Below are 18562 nucleotides of genomic sequence, written 5' to 3' on the forward strand. Positions count from 1 at the left end.
GAGCCATATAAATACAATAAATAAAATGGAAAACTTTCTGCCAGTCAGGTTAAGTTTCGTTTTGGTTTTAAATGTGCGGTTTGGATTTTTACACAATTTTTCAATTTCATATTGCGACTTTTTCTCGCTTTTCCGACTTTCCGATTTTCCGCTGATGTCATTGCGCGCCACGAAGTTTTACTATTATTGCCGTTGGTTTTATTGCCGACTAAAGCAAAGTGTGTTGTCATTTATCGATTTTATAGCAACCGCACACGAATCCCCTCACCCCTCACCCCTTATACCTCATCGCCTACCCAACACGTTCCGTGGCTTATCGAATGGCCATATCTGTACGGACAACGCCTCTGTTTGATTTGCACGCATTAAACTGTAATCTGGTCAAGGTTTGCATGGATTGTTGTTTGTGGCCCTCCCTCTGGGATCGCTTAATGCTTTGTTTATATCCATTTGCCAATTCATCTGGAACCACTCTACCCCGAAATGATCTCAGCCTCAGCGGAGGGAGCAAATATTTTGATTGATATTTCGATTTTATGACTCAGTACTGGAATGCAAAGATCTGGAGGGGCCTGATCATCTGTAAATTCTGATGGATGTGTTTGGAAATGTGGAGCACTAGTACATAGAAATACATTAAATAAATTCCCAATGACTCAGCCTAACTAGTAAACACTAGTATTTAATATAATATGTATGGTGTATAGATATTCATGCCGTGACCTTTTTTGTGTAAATTATTTAAAATGCCGCTCCCAACCACCTTGAAAAAATACACACACATTTTAATTTCGATTCGTTTCCTTTTTTCTCGGCTTCAGTTTCATTTCATTAGCCTAATCCAATACAATTATTCTGCTTAATGTCTACACATGTAGATTGGTTTACACAAAGGATAAAATGGACATACTCACATTTATACACAATGTAAAAAATAAGTTAACTACAGTTACAACAATATATGTATGTAGGTAGGTTTGAGTTTCGAATGCATAAATGCGAAAATAGAGGAAAATCATGATACAATCATATACATAGGTATGCTTTTCTGTTTGAGTGTTTTGTGAGTTTTATAAATAAGCAATATGTATAAAGTTCACTTCAGCACCTTGAAGTTACCCTTTATGTGGCTCAATATATATTTGTTCTTTAACATGAATAAAAAATAAAGTTCTGTCATCAGTAGTGGAAAACACTGCGAGTTCCCATTTACAACAGTATATAACATTTATATATATATATATGTATTTATGTATGTATAAATAGATTCATAATAGGTATATGTAGTTAGATATATATCAACAATTGCCCAGGTAGCAAGGTTTAAGAGTAAACGTAATAATAACTACAGATATAAATATAAATTTTAAAGGTAATCGTTCTCTGTTCCTATGATTTCATTACTTCAATCTATACTCATTATCCCCATCACACAGATCATATCCTCCTGTTTATAACAACAACAACTAGGGTTACAAATGGCACATACATTTCAGATCAAAAAGCTTATACATTATATAGTAGTATCATTGTTTTATGCTCGAAAAACAAGTAAAAAGTATCTCTCCAGTGGCGTGAAATTTCATTTCGACGCTCGTAACAACAAAATTCATTCCATCTCTGGCTTTTGTGGACAACAAAAATACTCAGTATTATTGCTTTAAGGCGGTGCCCGGAATTATAAAAAAGAAATCCAGGCATCATCAAATGTGGACCACAAGTATTTCGGATCATTGTTAACCATTGTTGAAGCTCCAGCTCCAGCTCCAGAAAAAAAGTAGCAACACACCAGTTTGCAAATAGTACGATCCTTGGCCTTGTCCGACCCACTTCACTCTTTTTTGTTGAGGAAGTGGAGGACATAGTGGAGTACCAGGTCGTAACAGTACTTGTACTCGGTCATATTCTCGACTAGCTGAGGACGATGTCGGCGCACAGTCTTCACCGCCTGGAAGACATCGACCTCGCCGTGCTGGATGACCTGCTCGATGCACGCATTCGCGGCACAGTAAACACCGGCACGACTGCGACCATCGGGCGAGACAACGCACACAGGCCCGTAGTCGACCTTATTTCGCCAGATCTCGACCATGTTCATCAGGTAGACCAGCGAGTTCGTCGAGCTGGGCACCTTGTGACCCATGGGCCAGCAGGTCAGCTGGAACAGTTGGACGGTTCGCGTCGGGGCCTTCACCCCGGCCATCATTTCGGTCAGCGAGACGATCTTCTTGTTGATCTTGAACTCCCACTGCTTGATGTTCGTATAGCTCTTGGACATCACATAGTGCACGGAGAACACCGGTCCGTACTTCTCCATCTTCGACTTGTTCGGCCAGAACGAGGGATACTGCTGCGACTGCGAGGGCGGCTGGCACAGGACCACAACGGCCGAGCACTCCTGATCGTAGACCAGGGACCAGAACTCGCCCAGCGTATGCTTCATGGGCCATTCCGTGACTATGTACTCCCTGGGCTTGGTGTACCCGTCCACGAACACCGAGTTTATATAGTCCGTAAAGGCATTGCCCTGGAAGGAGGTCAGGTAGGGCCTAAAGTTATCGGGGGGTACGCACAGGACATCCCTGTTCTTCTCGCGATTATCTGCTCGGTGACCGCCAGCGCAATCGCCTATGGTGAATCGTGGGGTTTGCTTGCAGATCTGATCGTACTCCGCCTGATATTCGTTCATTTTGGTGCCGGAATTCCGCCTGGCCTTGGCCTTCAAGCGATCGGAAAGTTCCGAGACCGGGAACCAGGTCTTGCCGCAAATGATGTGCTCCTCCAGGGTGTCGTATATGAACTTGTATTGCTCCACATTCTCCACCAGACCTTTCCGCGATTGCCTTAACTTTTTGAGGTAGCCGAAGACATTAAAGCACTCCTCCTCCTCCGCCAGCTCCAGATTGGCATCGATGGACATATAGACTCCCGATCTGCCGCCACCATCGCTGCAGTGCACCAGGATGGGACCCCTCATGTCATCCTCGTCCTTTATTATGTTGCCCACGACCAGGCGGACTCTCCTCCGGAACTCCAGTAGGGCATTGGAGAAGGGGCACGAGTGGGAGTACCATTCGGTGTAGTGAAACTGCAGGATCAACCGCTCGTCGGTCACCTCCTGCTTTTCGTTCATCTTGTAGAGCCTGAAGGTTCGTATATGGAAATTGGCCAGCTGCTCCTCCCTGACGATATTTATGAAGATATCGCCGTACTGCTCGTGAACCTCCATGTTGGGTGGCCAGTACTGGTGGCACATTACCTTGGCGAAGTCGAAGGTCTTCGTCAGCATCACAATGGCACTGATGTTCTCCTGCCAGACCATTCGCCAATAGGCCTGGACCGTCTCCTCGACAGGACCCTGGGTCACTATATACGCGTTCGGCTTGAGCAGGCTGTCCACGTAGGAGGCGTTCACATAGTCCGAGTCCTGCAGACCACCCACCTTCTCCAGCACCACCCGATTGTAGTCGTAGGGAATGCACTTGGGATTCTGATTCTTCTCCAGATTGTTCTTCTTCAAGGCATGCCGACAGGTGTTGCTCTCCACCTTGGCCGCAGTTTGGAACTCAAGCTTGTAGAGGACCGGGAATTTGCGGCGCAGATCGCAGAGTTTTAGAAAATGCCGGATATCGATGGGTCCGTTGGGTATCGTCTTCGACAGCGAGTTGTTCTCGTCGCGTGCCTCGAGCTTTATCCTTTCGAACGACAGCAGTCCGCTGTTGAGCATACTCAGCTTGATGGTGTTCGGTATGGAGACGATGGCTCGGCTTTTCCTCTGCTGCTTTTCCACATCGTCGTAGCGGGCAGATGACCTCGACCTGTGCTTTCCAGTCTTACCACCCCCCGCCCCACTACTCCCACCACCCGTGGCCGCCGTCATATCTGCTCCTGCTGCTGGTGCTGGTGATTTTTCTTCGTTTTCCGCTGCTTCTGGCTTTTCCACAAGCTGCTGCGTTGTCATCATCAAAATCACGATGCCAGAAAGTGTCGTCGACGTCGTCGTCGTCGATGTCGATGTCGATGTTGGTTTTGTTATTTGTGTTCGATTCGTATAGAGGAGGAAGTAGTCGATTAGTTCCCTTGCCTCTGCATTTTCAGCGATTTTTCTTTTGGGTTAGTACATATTGCATTCCAAAAAACATGGGCGGGTTAGTACTCGAATTTGTTAGCTAATGTGTTCACCTTTTTGTGGCTTTATGTGCGTTGCGTTGCGCGTTTTGTTTCGTTATAAAAAGAATTTCGTGTATATTCTGTGTATATTCGTATTTTCTTGCTTTTCCGTCCTCCCTCTCGTTTCCTCGGTTTTCCATTCACTTCACAGAAATAACGCGGCGAGTCGATTTTCAGCAGCTGCCTCCTCGTTGTTGGGGCGAAAATCGTTCGGCGACTGAACCCGCTGCGCCCCAAAGAGCTGATTCGCATCGAAACTATCCGTTTCCTACCGCAAATGCCGAGGGAAACTCGTGGCAAGAGCGAGGAAAAGCCAGCGAGAGAGCTGCCGAGCGGGAAAATGCTCACCAGAGAGTGCGTTTTCACCATGGCCCATGTGACTGGCGCCACTTGATGGGCGCAACAGCGGTGGGGCGGGTATTTTTAGATGGCGCGGGTGGACAGCGCTAAGTGGCCACCGTGGGTTAATCGTTATGGAATATATTTAAATGTATTATTTTGCGAGTATTAAAAAGGATAAACGGGTGAAATTTAGCTTAAAACGTTTAAATGTAAGGTGCGAAATAGAGATAATCAATAACCCTCAACTTTGACTGGTTTTCAAACGATTTTACAATGTAAAATATGTTTTTTTCTTCATATTTCTGATGTATCTTCGTTTCGCTTCAGCGACTCTTAGCCAGGACATTTCAATTATACATTAAAGAATTATTGTGCTAAAGATATTTTATGTCCTCTTGTTCATATTTGAAAAACATTTTAGTTCGAATGTTCTGTATATTTTTATCACTGTGCCATTCACCTTATAGTATGAATGAAAATTTCGATTTTCCCATTGCCTGTTCATTTTAGCTTCGCCTGAAATTTTCCATTTACCAATACCGAAGCAAGTTTTCCTCTCATTCTGCCTGGGTACCATTTTTCTCTTCTCCCACTGGGAAGTTCTCCCAGCGCCTGCGCCCTGATCAAGTTTTTCACTTTTCACTTTCGTATTTTGTTCGCTGACTATTGTTTTGAAATGTGTAATTGAAAATTCCGCAGGTTAAATGAGGAAGTGACGCTGGTATTTGCTGGCATTTTGTTTTCCATATTTAATTGGCAGGGCGCTGGTCGTTGGAAAATGGAAAGCAAACACGTCGAAATATATCAATTTTATGCATAAATAATTCGAGAACATATTCCGTCCTCAGTAATTTACATTTCCTGTTCGCAAGCAGCCAGCTGTGATGGTTTGTTGATATTTTCGGTGCCATTGTTATTCGTGTATTCAGCTGTATGTGCTCGGCTTGTTTGGGTGCACATTTCTGCACATTTTATTTCCGCATGCACTTTGTCTGTCCCGGCGAACCACTGCAAATAGCATTTGGCACTAGCCCACGGAAAAGAGGAAGCGGAGGCCCGCCAAGAGTAGCCATCAAGAACAGAACAGAAAGCCACAACAAATTGCAATTTTGGTGTAATCGTGTTTGAACCTCATCATCAGGGTTCGAGGTGCTCGACAAAAAATTTCACATTTTAAAATAATTACACGCGAATTCGACACGAATGCAAAAGCATCTAAAATAAACACAAGTAAAAATGCAAGGGTTGCATACAAACTTGCCTGTGTGTACTGACTGACTGAGCAAGGCCAATTTTGATTAAAATTTGATTGTCATCTGGCCTTGATGCTTGATGGCACCAAGTTTGATGACCTCACGTTGATTGAGAGCCCAGAAATGTTGATGGAATTTCAAGTTCAGATGGCTTTTGATCGCACGTTTTTATTGGCAAATTTGGCTCGGGGAAATTGTAGTAACAAAAGGTCAGATTTTGTTTTTGGATTTATTCATGGGATCTATTTCGAAATGAATGCACATGTTTCCACCTTCCGCGGATTATCTAGAATGCCCACTTGCATATTCCCAATTAGCAGGTAACCATGAAATTGATGCCCCGACTCTCAGATTGCGTCCAGTGCAAATCCATGATAGACTTAAGTATTCGAGCAGCCACCGCTGCTTTTGCCCCATTAATTCCCGAAGCCGGCCACAGGAATCGGATTCGGATTGCTTTGGAGGAGGAGTCCATGGGCTAATTTAATATATATGATCCGGTTGGTCGGGTCACACGAAAATCCCGCAGCAAAGCCGCTTGGCAATTGTAAACTGTAGTAGGCACCTAATTTGCGAACTGTTGAGCCATTAGAGGGCACAAGGTGGCAGCAGTTCCCTTCTGCCTGCCAGAGCCTCAAAGTCACCCAAAACTGCCGCAGAACGGGCACTTAAGTACACAACTACCCTCTCCAGAGCTCTCCACGGTTTCCCTTCAAACACTGGGAAAGAAGTTCGGAATTATTTCTTAGTAATGTTGCTACCTTTTCTTCAGATATACTATTTTATATACCTTTTTAGCATCTCCAGAAATCTTTACGTATCCTGATCAAAGATTAATTGCGGAATTTTAAGCGATGAACGTGTTTAAGCGGCTTAGAGAAAAAATTAAAATTTTTCTCTTGACCTACTCTTTTCTCAGTGTACTTTTCCCCACCCATTGTCCCGCTGCACATGTTTATGGCTAAGCCAACAAAGCGTTGACTGCGGTTGACCCCAGTACCTCGAACAATAAAGTTGGTGCGGGGAAGAGACGGGGACAGAAAGGACGCCTCATCAGCGACCAAATCCCCATGTAAGCTCCATAAAGGATAGCTACCCACGGCCGAGTCCTGAGGCCCGAGGGCCAGGGACCAGGGACCAAGGACGAAGAAGCGTTCAACTAATTAGCATTAAATCAGCTGTAACAGCACACTTACCTTGCCGAAAATGGTGAGGCCGCCATGTTTCATGTTGAAGGTCGGCGCGTCCGCATAGCTGGAGTCCGCCCAGGGGGTGTGGCAGGTTGAGGTCAGCGTCATATAGCGGACCCCAATGGCATACAGGGTGCGCAGTACCGCCAGGGATCCCCCGAGGGAGTGACCCCCCTCCACGCCGGTCAAGGAGCACAATTGCTGGTTCTTGTGGGCATCGATAATGTCTGCAAAGTGATTAAAAGAAACAAGGGTGCATTCAATTACTCGAAGAGGAACGATCGGTAGTTAGGGTTTTAAATTAAATTAAATTAAGGAATTTATTATTAGCATCTTCACATAAATAAGTTTTTAAGGGCTAGGCAAAGAATTCACACTCCAAACATCATGTATAGCCTTTTTGTATTATTTTATTTTTTTCCTGAAGATTTAAGGAATGAAAATGCTTTTCCCTTCAAGATTACAATTGATTTCTTGACATAAATCTTTTATAATATAAAGTCCTGTGTAACACTGCCTCAGCTGCGTTGAAACAGATATGTGGCTAAAATGTTTTTGGTGTTTTGCGGTTGGACGCATCCTAAACTTCAATCTCGGCTCGACATTGTTTTTTTGGCTATGAGTAACATTTGTTGTTCTGTGGCCTGTCATTTGCTCGGCTGCACCCATTGAGCTCTTAGTGCATTGTGGTTGGTCCTGGATTGTAGGTCCTGGGACTTACTAGTCCTCCCTGCCCTCCCAATGCCAGTTTAGCTCTGGCAAACAAAACATTTCGCTGGGCCATGCAATATTCACGCTTGTCTTGGCCCGGGTAGCTTTGATCTGTTTCTTGACATTTTATTTGGCTGCCAACGAGCACTTGTCAAAATACTTGAGCTCTGTTCACTCATTTATGAACATTGTTTTCAGGCAGCCAGGCTTAAACCACGTTTGTGTAAAGTTTTTGTGAAAGTTAAGTGAAGCTTTGCCTAAATCTAGACTCAATGGTCGGTGTCAATGTTAAAATGACTTAAGACCATAATTCTGACTGGCAAGTTAGTCAAGATCTTGAAGGGCACAAAAGGTTTGGGAACCGTAAACTCTTTACGAAAGGAATTAATTGCAATGCGAATAATATTGATAGGTACTGTCTTTATCCTATTTCATAATGAAAATACTATGGAAAATATCTCAATAACTATTTGAAAAGCATTTTCAGGTTAATGGATTTGTCAATCAATAAACGGACCTTTCCATTTATCTGCAACTAATTGGGGAAACATGTTCCCGAAACCTTTTCCATTTCCCAGCTATTCAAATCGAGCATTTTGTGTGCCCAATTTTGATAACATTTCGAATGTATCGACCACATTTACAAGTACAGAAATGGCAACGGAAAGCGGGTTAATAAATTTTCCCACATAACGAAGGCCAAAAGGCATTATTTGCCTGCCAAGGGAGAGAAACCCGGCAACAGGAAAAGGACTCAAGACACAGGTCTGGCGAAGTTTTCATGGCTATAAGCAAATAAGCTGCGGAAAATCAAAAGCAACCGAAGGTGGAAGGAAACGGGAATTGTTCTCGATGCTGTTTTCTACTGCGTGCACTGGAAAAATTAATGTAGTATGTCAGGAAAAGACAGAATGTTAAATCACAGGAAAAGTATACGATTTGTTTTTTTTTCCACTTTGACATGATATCTAAAGTAAAATAAGTAACGTTTCCAATTTAAAGGAGAATGCAATTATTCTACATTATTTCATGGTAAAAAGCAACTGTTAAATGTATTTTTCTTTGTGGTTTTCCTCGCCATTTCCCTTATATTATATATTCCTCTTTGTATTGTTGAAAAAGGCCAAAATACCTGCCGAGAACCTGCTCGATGCCGGAAACGTCGTAAAGCCCTAAAATATGAAGCAAATAAACAAATGTACCAGAGCCAATACCGAAACCCATACTGGCGAATCCTTCCAGGACGAAGAGGCACTAAAATGCTCCACGTGAGCTGAAGTTCAATTTCAGAGTCAGGACTTGGTTCTTTGGGGCTGCATGTAATTGTCTGTGACTGGAATTGGAACTGTGACTGCTACTGTTTTCGATTTCTGGTGACCAGGGCCGTAATGTATAATAGATGGCCCCGGATCGGATGCGAATTGAGGCAGTGACCGTGGAGTGCCCTCCTGCACGAGTACACGGGAAACACTGCAATACATTTCACAATGAAAATCCCAACCAAATGCCACTTGACGCAATAAAGCAAAGGCAATGGCAACTGAAGCTCCAGAAAAGGGAACACTAAAGGCTGGGAATGCTAGTGCTGGAGGCATAGATACCCTGAAGACTTGGCATCAGAAAAGTTTCTTTGGAAGCATTTGTTTTTATATATAAATATTAAAAAATCTTTCAACTATTAATTATATGGTGACAAACTCGTCAGGTATAATTTTTCACCTTTAAGTTTAGCGTATATTTATTTCTTGGCCACTTCTGCGGAATATACCCTATTGTACTTGGAAAGCATTAGAGTGTCCATGCTGATGCCAAAAGCTTCACTCAATTCTTATTTTCTTTCTGTTGCAGCAGAATGCAATTTACCCAATATCCTTTCTCCTTGAACTGAAGCTCCCGCTGTTCCGATTGTTGCGCTGGAGCAGTGTAAATTGAAGTTTACACTTTTGAAGGTGAAAATTGAAAACTGCAAATAAAAACGATTCGCACATGGGGCGAGCCAAATGTAAAGTAGCTGGCTACTGGCAGGTGACAGTTGAGAAGGATGCCGCCACAAGGAAATTTCAGGATATGTATATCCAAAGCGTTCTTTGTGTGCGTCTTTTGAGCTTATGCAGCGCTCATTTGTTTAGTTAGAGCGTTAGAGAGAACATTTACGTGCACTTATAAAAATTGAAAAGTCCCTTAGGGGAGGCAGACAAATATTTACTATATACAACATTACTATGCATAACAGCTAAAATGTAAATATTTCGAAAAGGTTTTTAAAAAAAATCAAAAACGTGGATAATAAATGTATTCTCGTCACTTGCAGAGAAAAGAATGGATTTTTGAGGTATTAGATGTTAACGCATATTTGTACAAGCGAAAATGCTCGCTGTGCAGATACTTCTGGCCACCTCAGTGCACTGGATAAAGGACTTTTTCTAGAGCAGGACTCCCATTTGTATCTGGACTTCTACGTGCACTTCCACCTGGACAGGGACTTGGATTTGGATTTGGATTTGGGTTCGCATTCCGGAGCGGACTGAGTGACGTGGCCCGTCACTCGACGCGTTGTGTTTCGGTTCGTTAGGTTTGCATTTTTTACAATCACTTTGGCAGCAGTTCCTCCAGAGGAGAGTGAAGCCGAGTGGAGCAGGGACAAGTCCAGGGAATCTGCTTCACTTGCTCAATAGTCACTTGGATTCGCATTTTATTTACACGACATGTGAGCGGGAGCGGACAACAATTTCGACTGAATTTATTTGCAGTAGTTAAAATAAAATGCTCGGTTTTATTTTTTGCAGCGGCAGCTGGGATTTCAGAAAAAAAAAACAAAACGAGTAATGCTGAGGGCCACAGTGAAGACGAGGATGTTTATTTTGATTCCCTTTTTATTTTGGTACTTCGCTGTTTGCCAAGGTAGGTCAGTTTTGTTTCTCTGCGGGGTTTTGGTTTGATTTCTGCGCTTGGGCCTTTGAGTCGCAGCTTGTTTACAGCCAGCTCAAAGGGGATTTCGCTTAAGTAATGGCAATTGGGGGAATTCGCCTGGCAAACGATTGGGAATGTTTCCGATAGAGATCAGTTAGCATTTGAATATTTCGTGTATCGTAGTCGGTAAGCAGTTATTGCGAATTTAAATTGTTTGAGTGAGTTTGGCCCTACACAGATTTATATTTAGTTTTTCGGTCGCTATTTCCAGTCCAAATAAGTTACTATAACATGACATTTATTTTTATATAATAATTGGGATTCATTTTTAATAAAAACTAGTCTCTTATTTTAATTTAAAAAAGTATCCAAATTATAGATGTTTTATTTAGTAGTTATTTTAATATGCAGCGTTTGAGCACTGAAAAATTGATAATTACTCGACTTTATGAAAGGCAGCGAAATAAGTGCTATTGAACAAATACTCTACTATTAGTTACGTATTTTCCATTGCCAAAGTCATTTTTCCATTATTTTTCCATTCCATGCTCTGCACCGATCTCAATCAAATTTATTGCTCAATTTGCCACTTCACCCGCATCACTCAATCCAATTTTCCGAGCGCAAAAAAACCACAACAATTAAAAGAAAAAAATTCCTGCTGACTCGGACAGAGGGAGTAAAAAAACTAAAACCATCAAGATGATTGCAAATTGCTCAATCCGGTGCTCTCGTTTGATTTCTACGCTGCCGTCCATATGTGCTTCCCTTCAAAGTTTTCTTTGGCAATTCACCTGTCAAAAATATGCATGGGCATCTGAAAAATAAATAAAAAACATCCTTATCCATTCCTCGCAATTGTGTAGTAATATTTCTTTGCTACAAGTTTTCCTGCTTCATATTTCTTGTGTTTTGTCGATGATTTTTCTTAGTCATGATTTATTGACATTTCCATTTACGGCTACATAAATGTTTCAACGCAAATGCCGGAAGCGATTTGTTGGTTTTCCGAGGTTCTTTTTTTTAGTGTGTGTGTGCAGCTGCACTTTCAGCTGCAGTACTAAAATATTGCCAAGCCCCCAGAACCGAGTAAGTGCAAATCAAAATGCAAAACGGATAACCAACAAGGAAACTCAAATGCTGGCCGGGGAGTCGGAGCATAAGTCAAAAATGCTGCTCTGTTGATTTCAACTTTGTTTTCTCCTGTTTGCGAACACTGAAATACTAATATACTAAAGATAAAAGCCAAAAATTTGTTTTCAAAATATATGAACTGGGAGATGAAATGGGAAACTTACATCTTATAACAGAATAGGGAAGCAAAACACCAAGGAGATTTTTAAATGAATCGGAGAATAGTGTATAAAAATACAAACGACACAATTCGCTAGTCAGAATAAAAACATACAAATAAATCGCTAAATTTTAAAAACCAACAAAAATTTATTTATTTTTGTTTTGTGCGAGGCACTTTAGATTCCCAATCTCACTAAGTGAGTTTTTCTAAGTGCTTGGTTGCTCGCTATTTGGCAAGCTGAATCCCATGAACTGCCACGCCCCCCTCTTTTCCGTTTGGCCACCAAGCCCCCGCTAACACAAAGAAATATGAACTGTTTTCCTTTCGCTTAAACGAGGCCTCTCCGGTTGGCAACTAGGTGAGTGAGCAGCGTATCAAAGGAAATGGTGCAAAAATATGGCACGCGGTAAGCAGCTGCCCCAAAAGCCGCCTCAAGGGGCGCCACATACTCCGACAAACTGCTTTTTGGTAGCCGGCCAAGATACTTTTCAACGACTTTAGACCAAGACTCGCGAGTCAAAGTTTTCCGCCGTTACCAGCACACACAAGAAATAAAAAAAGAGGCACAAATAACTAGTGGAAACGGAGCAGGAAAGTCGAATGCCTGGTGTGCATTTTTATAGTTCCCGGAATTCTTTCAGTACTTTGCCGACTTGAGGAATTCAGCTGGCCCACGCGGCGTATGTGCGATATTTCGGTTAACCTACCCTGTGCGGAGGTGCAAGTAGTTAGCTGCGGGGAATACCGATCCGTCAGCCGCTTTATTACATCGATCTGCTCCAGAGTCAGCTGCACTGCATCTCGATGCTGCGCCTCACAGGGAACGTAGGCCGCCCAGAACTGAAAGACAGAATACAATACAAATATTAATAAAAAGTGGCTGGGAAAATTTCATTTTCTGCACATAGTATGCTTTAAAAGACTTTTCATGAGGGGCTTTAGGCTATGTGGAACATAACTTCTTGTTTTAAAATAAAATTTTATTTTTTATGCTACTAAAAATGTTTTTCAGTCTTCCAGTCTTTAGTCCTCCCTCCATAAAAATATATAGACATACCAACTTTATGAAGTTTAAAAATGAAGTTTATTTGTACAAGAACCGCATATACCCGAATACTTCCCAAAAGTTTCCTCCTTAAGTTTGAACGATTTATTGTCATTTTTTCCAGCATCTGAAAGTTTTTTGTTAATTGCCCATTATTACGAAGGGTGATGTACAACCTCCCATAAACAGGAACAGGAACGAGAGAGTGTCCAAAAAGAAGCAGAAAGGGAACTGAGCAAAACAGTTTCATCACGTTATATCATTAAAGGAAAATAAAAGCACGTACGTGTCTCCGTGGAACAGAACAGAAACCAGAGTGAGGAACGAGCTGGAAAGTGGCAAAAAGCGATTCGGAAAAAAGAGCAATTAAAAAGTTTTGGCTTTTTGCTCGGCGCACTCGCACAAAAGCGAAAACTGAGCAAGTCCGTAATAAATAATTTTTAATATAAATTCGTGAGAGGCCTGAACCAGAAAGCCGGAAGAAGGAACCAGGAAAACATACCCTATTTCCCTTCACTATTTTTCCCACTCTTGTGCTAAGCACGTAGTTTAAAACCATTTCTCTGGGCCGAGGCAGTAAATTAAAACCTAAACAACCAGCACTCCAAATGTTCATTTGTTCTATTTCGGCTGCAGCTCCTGATGGCCATGATGATGATGATAAAGTTTGGCGTAATTCATGGAACTGAATTCGGTTTGCTCCCAGGTTGGCCGATGTGCATATGAAATATGTAAAACTTTTCAATAAACGAGTCACAGAAAAACAATTACGGCCAGAGATGAACTGCTGTGTTAGTTGTGCAATTGGATTTGTGCTCCCGTTCTCGAGGGACTTGGGTCAACTCGGTTGTTGGCTCTGCATTTGTGCAATTTTAATTGCACAACAGACGAGGAATTTTGTGGATTTCCTGGCACCTGCTCGGCACCTGCCTCCCCCTCCGCCTTTCAGGATGCGGCCAAATAAACACCGAGCCGTAACAAGGACAGCTGAATATTCCGTTCTGGGAGGCATAAAGTTTATCCACCTGCACAATTCCCTTCCCGAAATACGAAATACGATTCGCATGTGTTGATTTTTAGTTGAGCTTCCCGGGTCCGGCTGGGGCAGCTCACTTATGCACACCAGCCCAGAAAAACAAGGAAAACGGGGTATTGGGCACTAGGGTGCTTATCAGGTCGCCGAAGCACAGGGCATTAGTTCAATTCGGGTTAATTGTATGGACCATGCCATTCTAACTCTGTTCATTACCATTTGCGTTCATTTGCGCTCATGGATTTCGGCACGGAATTCGAGGTGTTTTTGTGCTTATGTTTTCCGGGTGAAATAATGAAAATCTGGAACAGTGATAACTAGGGTAATGGCTTGTGTCTCGGATCCGACATTTAAAATCTTTGAAAAATATAGTTCCAACGAACGTGCTATTCATACGTCTGCTAAATGGGTTTACAATAATAAGTGAATTTTCAGCTTAAAGATGAGACTTTGCCGAGCAGGAAATTCCATTTTTGAAGTAAGAATCGTTATACATATACACAAATTACAACCCTATAAAAGAGAGGCTTCTCTTTATGCATTTGTGTTTTGTTTATTCATTACTTGGCTTTAAAGGGAAATTCTCATATCTATGTAACCAACTTGTTCCCGTATATCGCGAGTAAAAAATGTATTACTCTTTCCATATTAAAACTCAAATAAAGCCATGTACTTTAAATTCACTTTTTTTGCGGCCTAGCTTTGAACATTTCCAGGTAGATAAGAAAAATACCCCGACATTACCGCAGACAGAGGACTCGGAAAAACGGGGAAAACTCATTTTTTCATCAGTTTTCACTTTGTTCGCGTTATTTTCCACGCATACTTTGAATTTCTTTACTGTCCCTTTTTTGTTGGAAGTCGTTTTATCTAATTTGTTCCTTCAAAATCCTCTTAAAACATTTTCGTGGGCATTCAAACGGGGTTTTTGGGACTGGAAAGGTGTGAAATGTCTGGCTGGATTTCTGATTACAGGCAACAGGTACAACGGGGCGTATGATAAATTTCCAGCGTGGTTTCCGTTTCACAGGAATTGATTGCGGTTTTTGCGGGTTTTCGGAAGTTGCTTTTGTTTTAAAGATATTTCTTTTTCAAATAAAGTTAATATATACGTGGAAATATGTGAAGTATCGTCAAGTGCAAACCAAAGATGTAGTATTTCTGATGTATGAGTATAAGCATTATGACGTTTTGTTGTTGCTGGAAACTTCGTTTGAAAGCAGTGCATATTTTATTTTTCTCGCAAGTATTATTCTTGTTTTTGTCGCTATTTTTCTTCATATTTCCCCCTCAATTCTTAGCCTTATTCAGCACTTGCCTGCTGACATATTCAATGCAAGTTGGCATTCTTTCCTTACCCTAAGGGAAAACAAAATATTTTATTTACGTTCTGGGCTCCTGCGCCACCTGTTGACGATGGTATTTTACCATGTATTTTGCACATGTATGACTTTACAATGGCCAAGTACCTTTGTTTGTTGGCTAACGTTGGAAGCTTTTGGTTTGCAATGGAACTTGGGGTGGCCCTTGTGTTCTTAGCTTTCTGGGGCGCCGTGAAGTGTGCTTAAGCATGGCACTTTGCCATTAGCCCAGTGCCCCGCCCACATCAAAATACACCTGTTTGTCGCCTCTGCGGTGCGATCGTTATCATCGTCATCATCGTGGCCAAAGTGTCGTCGGCGTCTCGATGGCGTCGCCTTTGTTGTTTTGTTGTCCTCGAGACCAGCGTCATCAGGCTCATCATCGTCCCCAGCTCCCAGCAGCCTGCTCCCAGCTCCCAGCTTCCAGCTCCCATTTCCCTGCTGCCAGAGCCATTTTCACCCCCACATCCTGGGCACACAGCATATTAATATTTAAACTCGTTTGGCGGCAGCTACAAGGACAGCAGCAGCAGCTCGCCTAAGGGCAACATTTTGGCTCCAAGTTAATTGTGAATCTGACAATGTTGTTGTTGCGGTGGCGGTGGCCATACGCGTGATTTGTTGTCGATGGGTGGCACGTGTGAATGTGCTTGCCTAATGTGGCTGTATGTGTGGGTTTGTGTGTGGCTCATGCAGGCGAAAAAACTGGGTCTAAAAATAAGCACAAAGGGCAACTTTTAGGATAAGCTTTAAGTCCCGGCTTAATATTTGCATACATATAAACCTTTGAAGGCAATGTCAACACATGGTATTGATTTAACTTTAAGTAATTATTAAACATTTTGCAAGGCTTATCACTATTAGAAATAATCTCTCTTCTATGCAAATAAATACAAAATACATACCACCATTTTTCCCTGTGGAACCTTGTGTGTCTCCATGCGGTTACTTGTGCAACCTTGTTGCTGTAATTGTTAGAGCATTCATATATTAAGCGCAATAACAAATGCAACAGCAGCTGGGACCCGATGTTGCCCGGAGCATTTGGATTTATGTATGTGCCACATGTGTAGTCAAATTCAAGGTCTTGCCTCAAAGTTGCGGTTTAATTTCAATTGCAAACCGGCATTAAATAATTAATTTGAGTGTTTTGATTGTATTAGTTTAAGAGAGAAGCTTTATTAGAATTTAGCAAGACAATTTGATAAATATATTCATATTTGTAAAGGCATTTAATCAACCTCTCTAAACCGGAACTAGAGGCTTTTTGGTGTTACTTTTGTACTCAGCACAATGCTATGAATGTGTTCGTTATGCATTTAAAATTATTTCCGCCGCTGGCCAGCTCTATACTTGATTGCCCTGTGGCACTGCAATGCATACCATAATTACAGGAAAAAGGGAAAATGCTGAGGGAAATGGGATGAAAGGGATTGCAAGACCCGCTGGCACCGTGAGCGGAAAAACCGCAAGTCCAACACCTTAACAATCCCACAAGAATGCAACAAGCCCGCACAACAAATCCCCTAAAAACCAGAATCATTTCAGCAAGACAAAAAACTGTGTGGAGTTCTCTGCGGTTCTGGTCCTAGTCTGGTTTTGCATTTTCTCATCCGAGGTCAGCGGCTACTCCATGTCCACCGCCACACCAAATATATTCAGAAGGTAAATACAAACTTTCCGCAAATGTTGCAGCAAGATAAGCGTTATGTTGAAAGAAAGTCTATACCAACTGGAACTTTTAAATACCCTTAAATGCCTAATTATGAAAACGAGCTCGCGGATAAATAGATTTAAATATTACGTATAAAACAATAATAACTGAAAGTTGAAGTTTTACTGAAATACATTATGGTACAATTTGTGTACTGCTCAACTTGTATAAGAAACTGAAAATTATGTAAAACTATACAAGAGTGTACATCCCATATTTCTAAAACGCTATATGAAAGTATTGTTTTTAGGGATGATATAATCAGAGGCAGAAAACTGGTGCGGCCAAGCCTTCCACCCATAACGTTTCATGTTCTCCATGTCCTGCATGCTCCGAATATCCTGGATGTCCTGGTCCAGATTACAGCCTCGGCGGCGACTGCTCTTGCGGCCACTTCCGCTCCAGGCGCGTCCTTCGTACCTCGTCCCTGTTCCTGTCACTGTTCCGATGTGCAGACTTTCCATTAGGCTGTCTTTCCTTCACTGTGTGGGTGGGCAAAGGAGAAGGACCACAGAGGATGCAAGAAGTAAAGGAAGAATGCAGACGGCCATGCAGCCGGACAAGCGTAACAGGACATTTCCGTGCCCCGGCCCCAGAAACAGTAGCCAACTTTTTGGGGCTTCATGGTGCTCCAAGTTGGAGCCTCCAACATTGTGGCTACCTGTTTCTGCTGTTCTCCTTTCTTACACAGTAAGACATGCGAACTAGTTCTGAATTATAAAGCCACTCAACGGTTTGCTTTTGCGTTCTTTGGTCGCTATAATACTTGATACATTATTGGCTCTACTAGTGATTATCGAAAAAATATAATGCCAAACCATGTCTTAAAACACGTAACTCGATACTTTTTCCTGTGTATTTATTCTGATCTTCTCTGATTCTCATCAAGCAGTCGCCTTAGGCACAGATGTTGGCTTTTGGGAGAATGATGCTGAGCCGCTAAAAACGGCTTGCCAACCTACAAGATTTCAGTAGTTGATGGTTTAAACGTGATTTTCCAGCAAGTCCATTAAATGGTTTTTCTCTTAAATCTCTTCTTTTTTTGGTGGGCTTTTCCCTGCGGTTTCCGTGGCGCATTCGTTGCACGTTTGGCATTTTGGCAACAATTGTGGAAACATGTTGTCAACTAGTTAGTCCCTACGTTGTTGGCTTGTTCTTATGGCCGCTATCCTCACACCCGTTATGGTTGTTGTTGTTGTTAGTCAGTGGAGAGCGAGGTTATTGAGTTAACTTGTTTTGCCGGGAATCGAGTGCTGCTAAAGTTTTTGAATCGGAGTTGTGCAACACATTAAGCTACAGCCATAAAAAACTATCCAGATGATAAACCGTGGGCGCATTTTAGAGACGAGTTCGAATGAATAATAAATGGATAGAAAAATCTGTTTTTTCTATCCCAAAATAGTTAGTATACTTATCGAAGATGTTTTATAAAATACGAAATATACGTTAAAATTATAATTATAATAGATTAATAATAGATTAATTTTTGCTGGATTTTACTATACTATACAATGTGCATTCATAGAAATATATCCA

At 42.0% G+C, this 18562-nt stretch overlaps 2 protein-coding genes across 3 annotated transcripts in view; both read right to left on the reverse strand.

Moving 5' to 3' along the window:
* LOC120444666 overlaps positions 1-18562 on the reverse strand; it is a 118158-nt gene that overhangs the window by 20409 nt on the left and 79187 nt on the right. The window contains exons 11-12 of the mRNA XM_039624512.1: positions 12581-12713; positions 6962-7182 (exon numbers count right to left, since the gene is read on the reverse strand). Coding sequence (XP_039480446.1) covers positions 6962-7182; positions 12581-12713 — 354 coding nt within the window. The remainder of the gene's footprint in view (positions 1-6961; positions 7183-12580; positions 12714-18562) is intronic.
* On the reverse strand, positions 784-5772 carry LOC120444667 (receptor-type tyrosine-protein phosphatase kappa). 2 transcript variants are annotated; one of them, XM_039624514.2, is made up of 2 exons: positions 4183-5772; positions 784-3946 (listed from the first exon to the last, which is right to left on the reverse strand). In XM_039624514.2, the coding sequence occupies exon 2, from the start codon at positions 3878-3880 to the stop codon at positions 1832-1834; it is 2049 nt and encodes a 682-aa protein (XP_039480448.1). In that variant the 5' UTR covers positions 3881-3946; positions 4183-5772; the 3' UTR covers positions 784-1831. The 2 variants fall into 2 exon arrangements, with proteins under 2 accessions (XP_039480448.1, XP_039480447.1); XM_039624513.2 differs by having other exon boundaries at positions 784-3949.

Source organism: Drosophila santomea, chromosome 2R (assembly GCF_016746245.2).
Source record: "Drosophila santomea strain STO CAGO 1482 chromosome 2R, Prin_Dsan_1.1, whole genome shotgun sequence".
In the NCBI taxonomy this organism is placed as follows: Eukaryota; Metazoa; Arthropoda; class Insecta; order Diptera; family Drosophilidae; genus Drosophila; species Drosophila santomea.

What these genes read in the sequence shown, in the direction of transcription:
- LOC120444667 (XM_039624514.2), bottom strand. Translation starts at nt 3,880, where the DNA reads ATGACGGCGGCCACGGGTGGTGGGAGTAGTGGGGCGGGGGGTGGTAAG.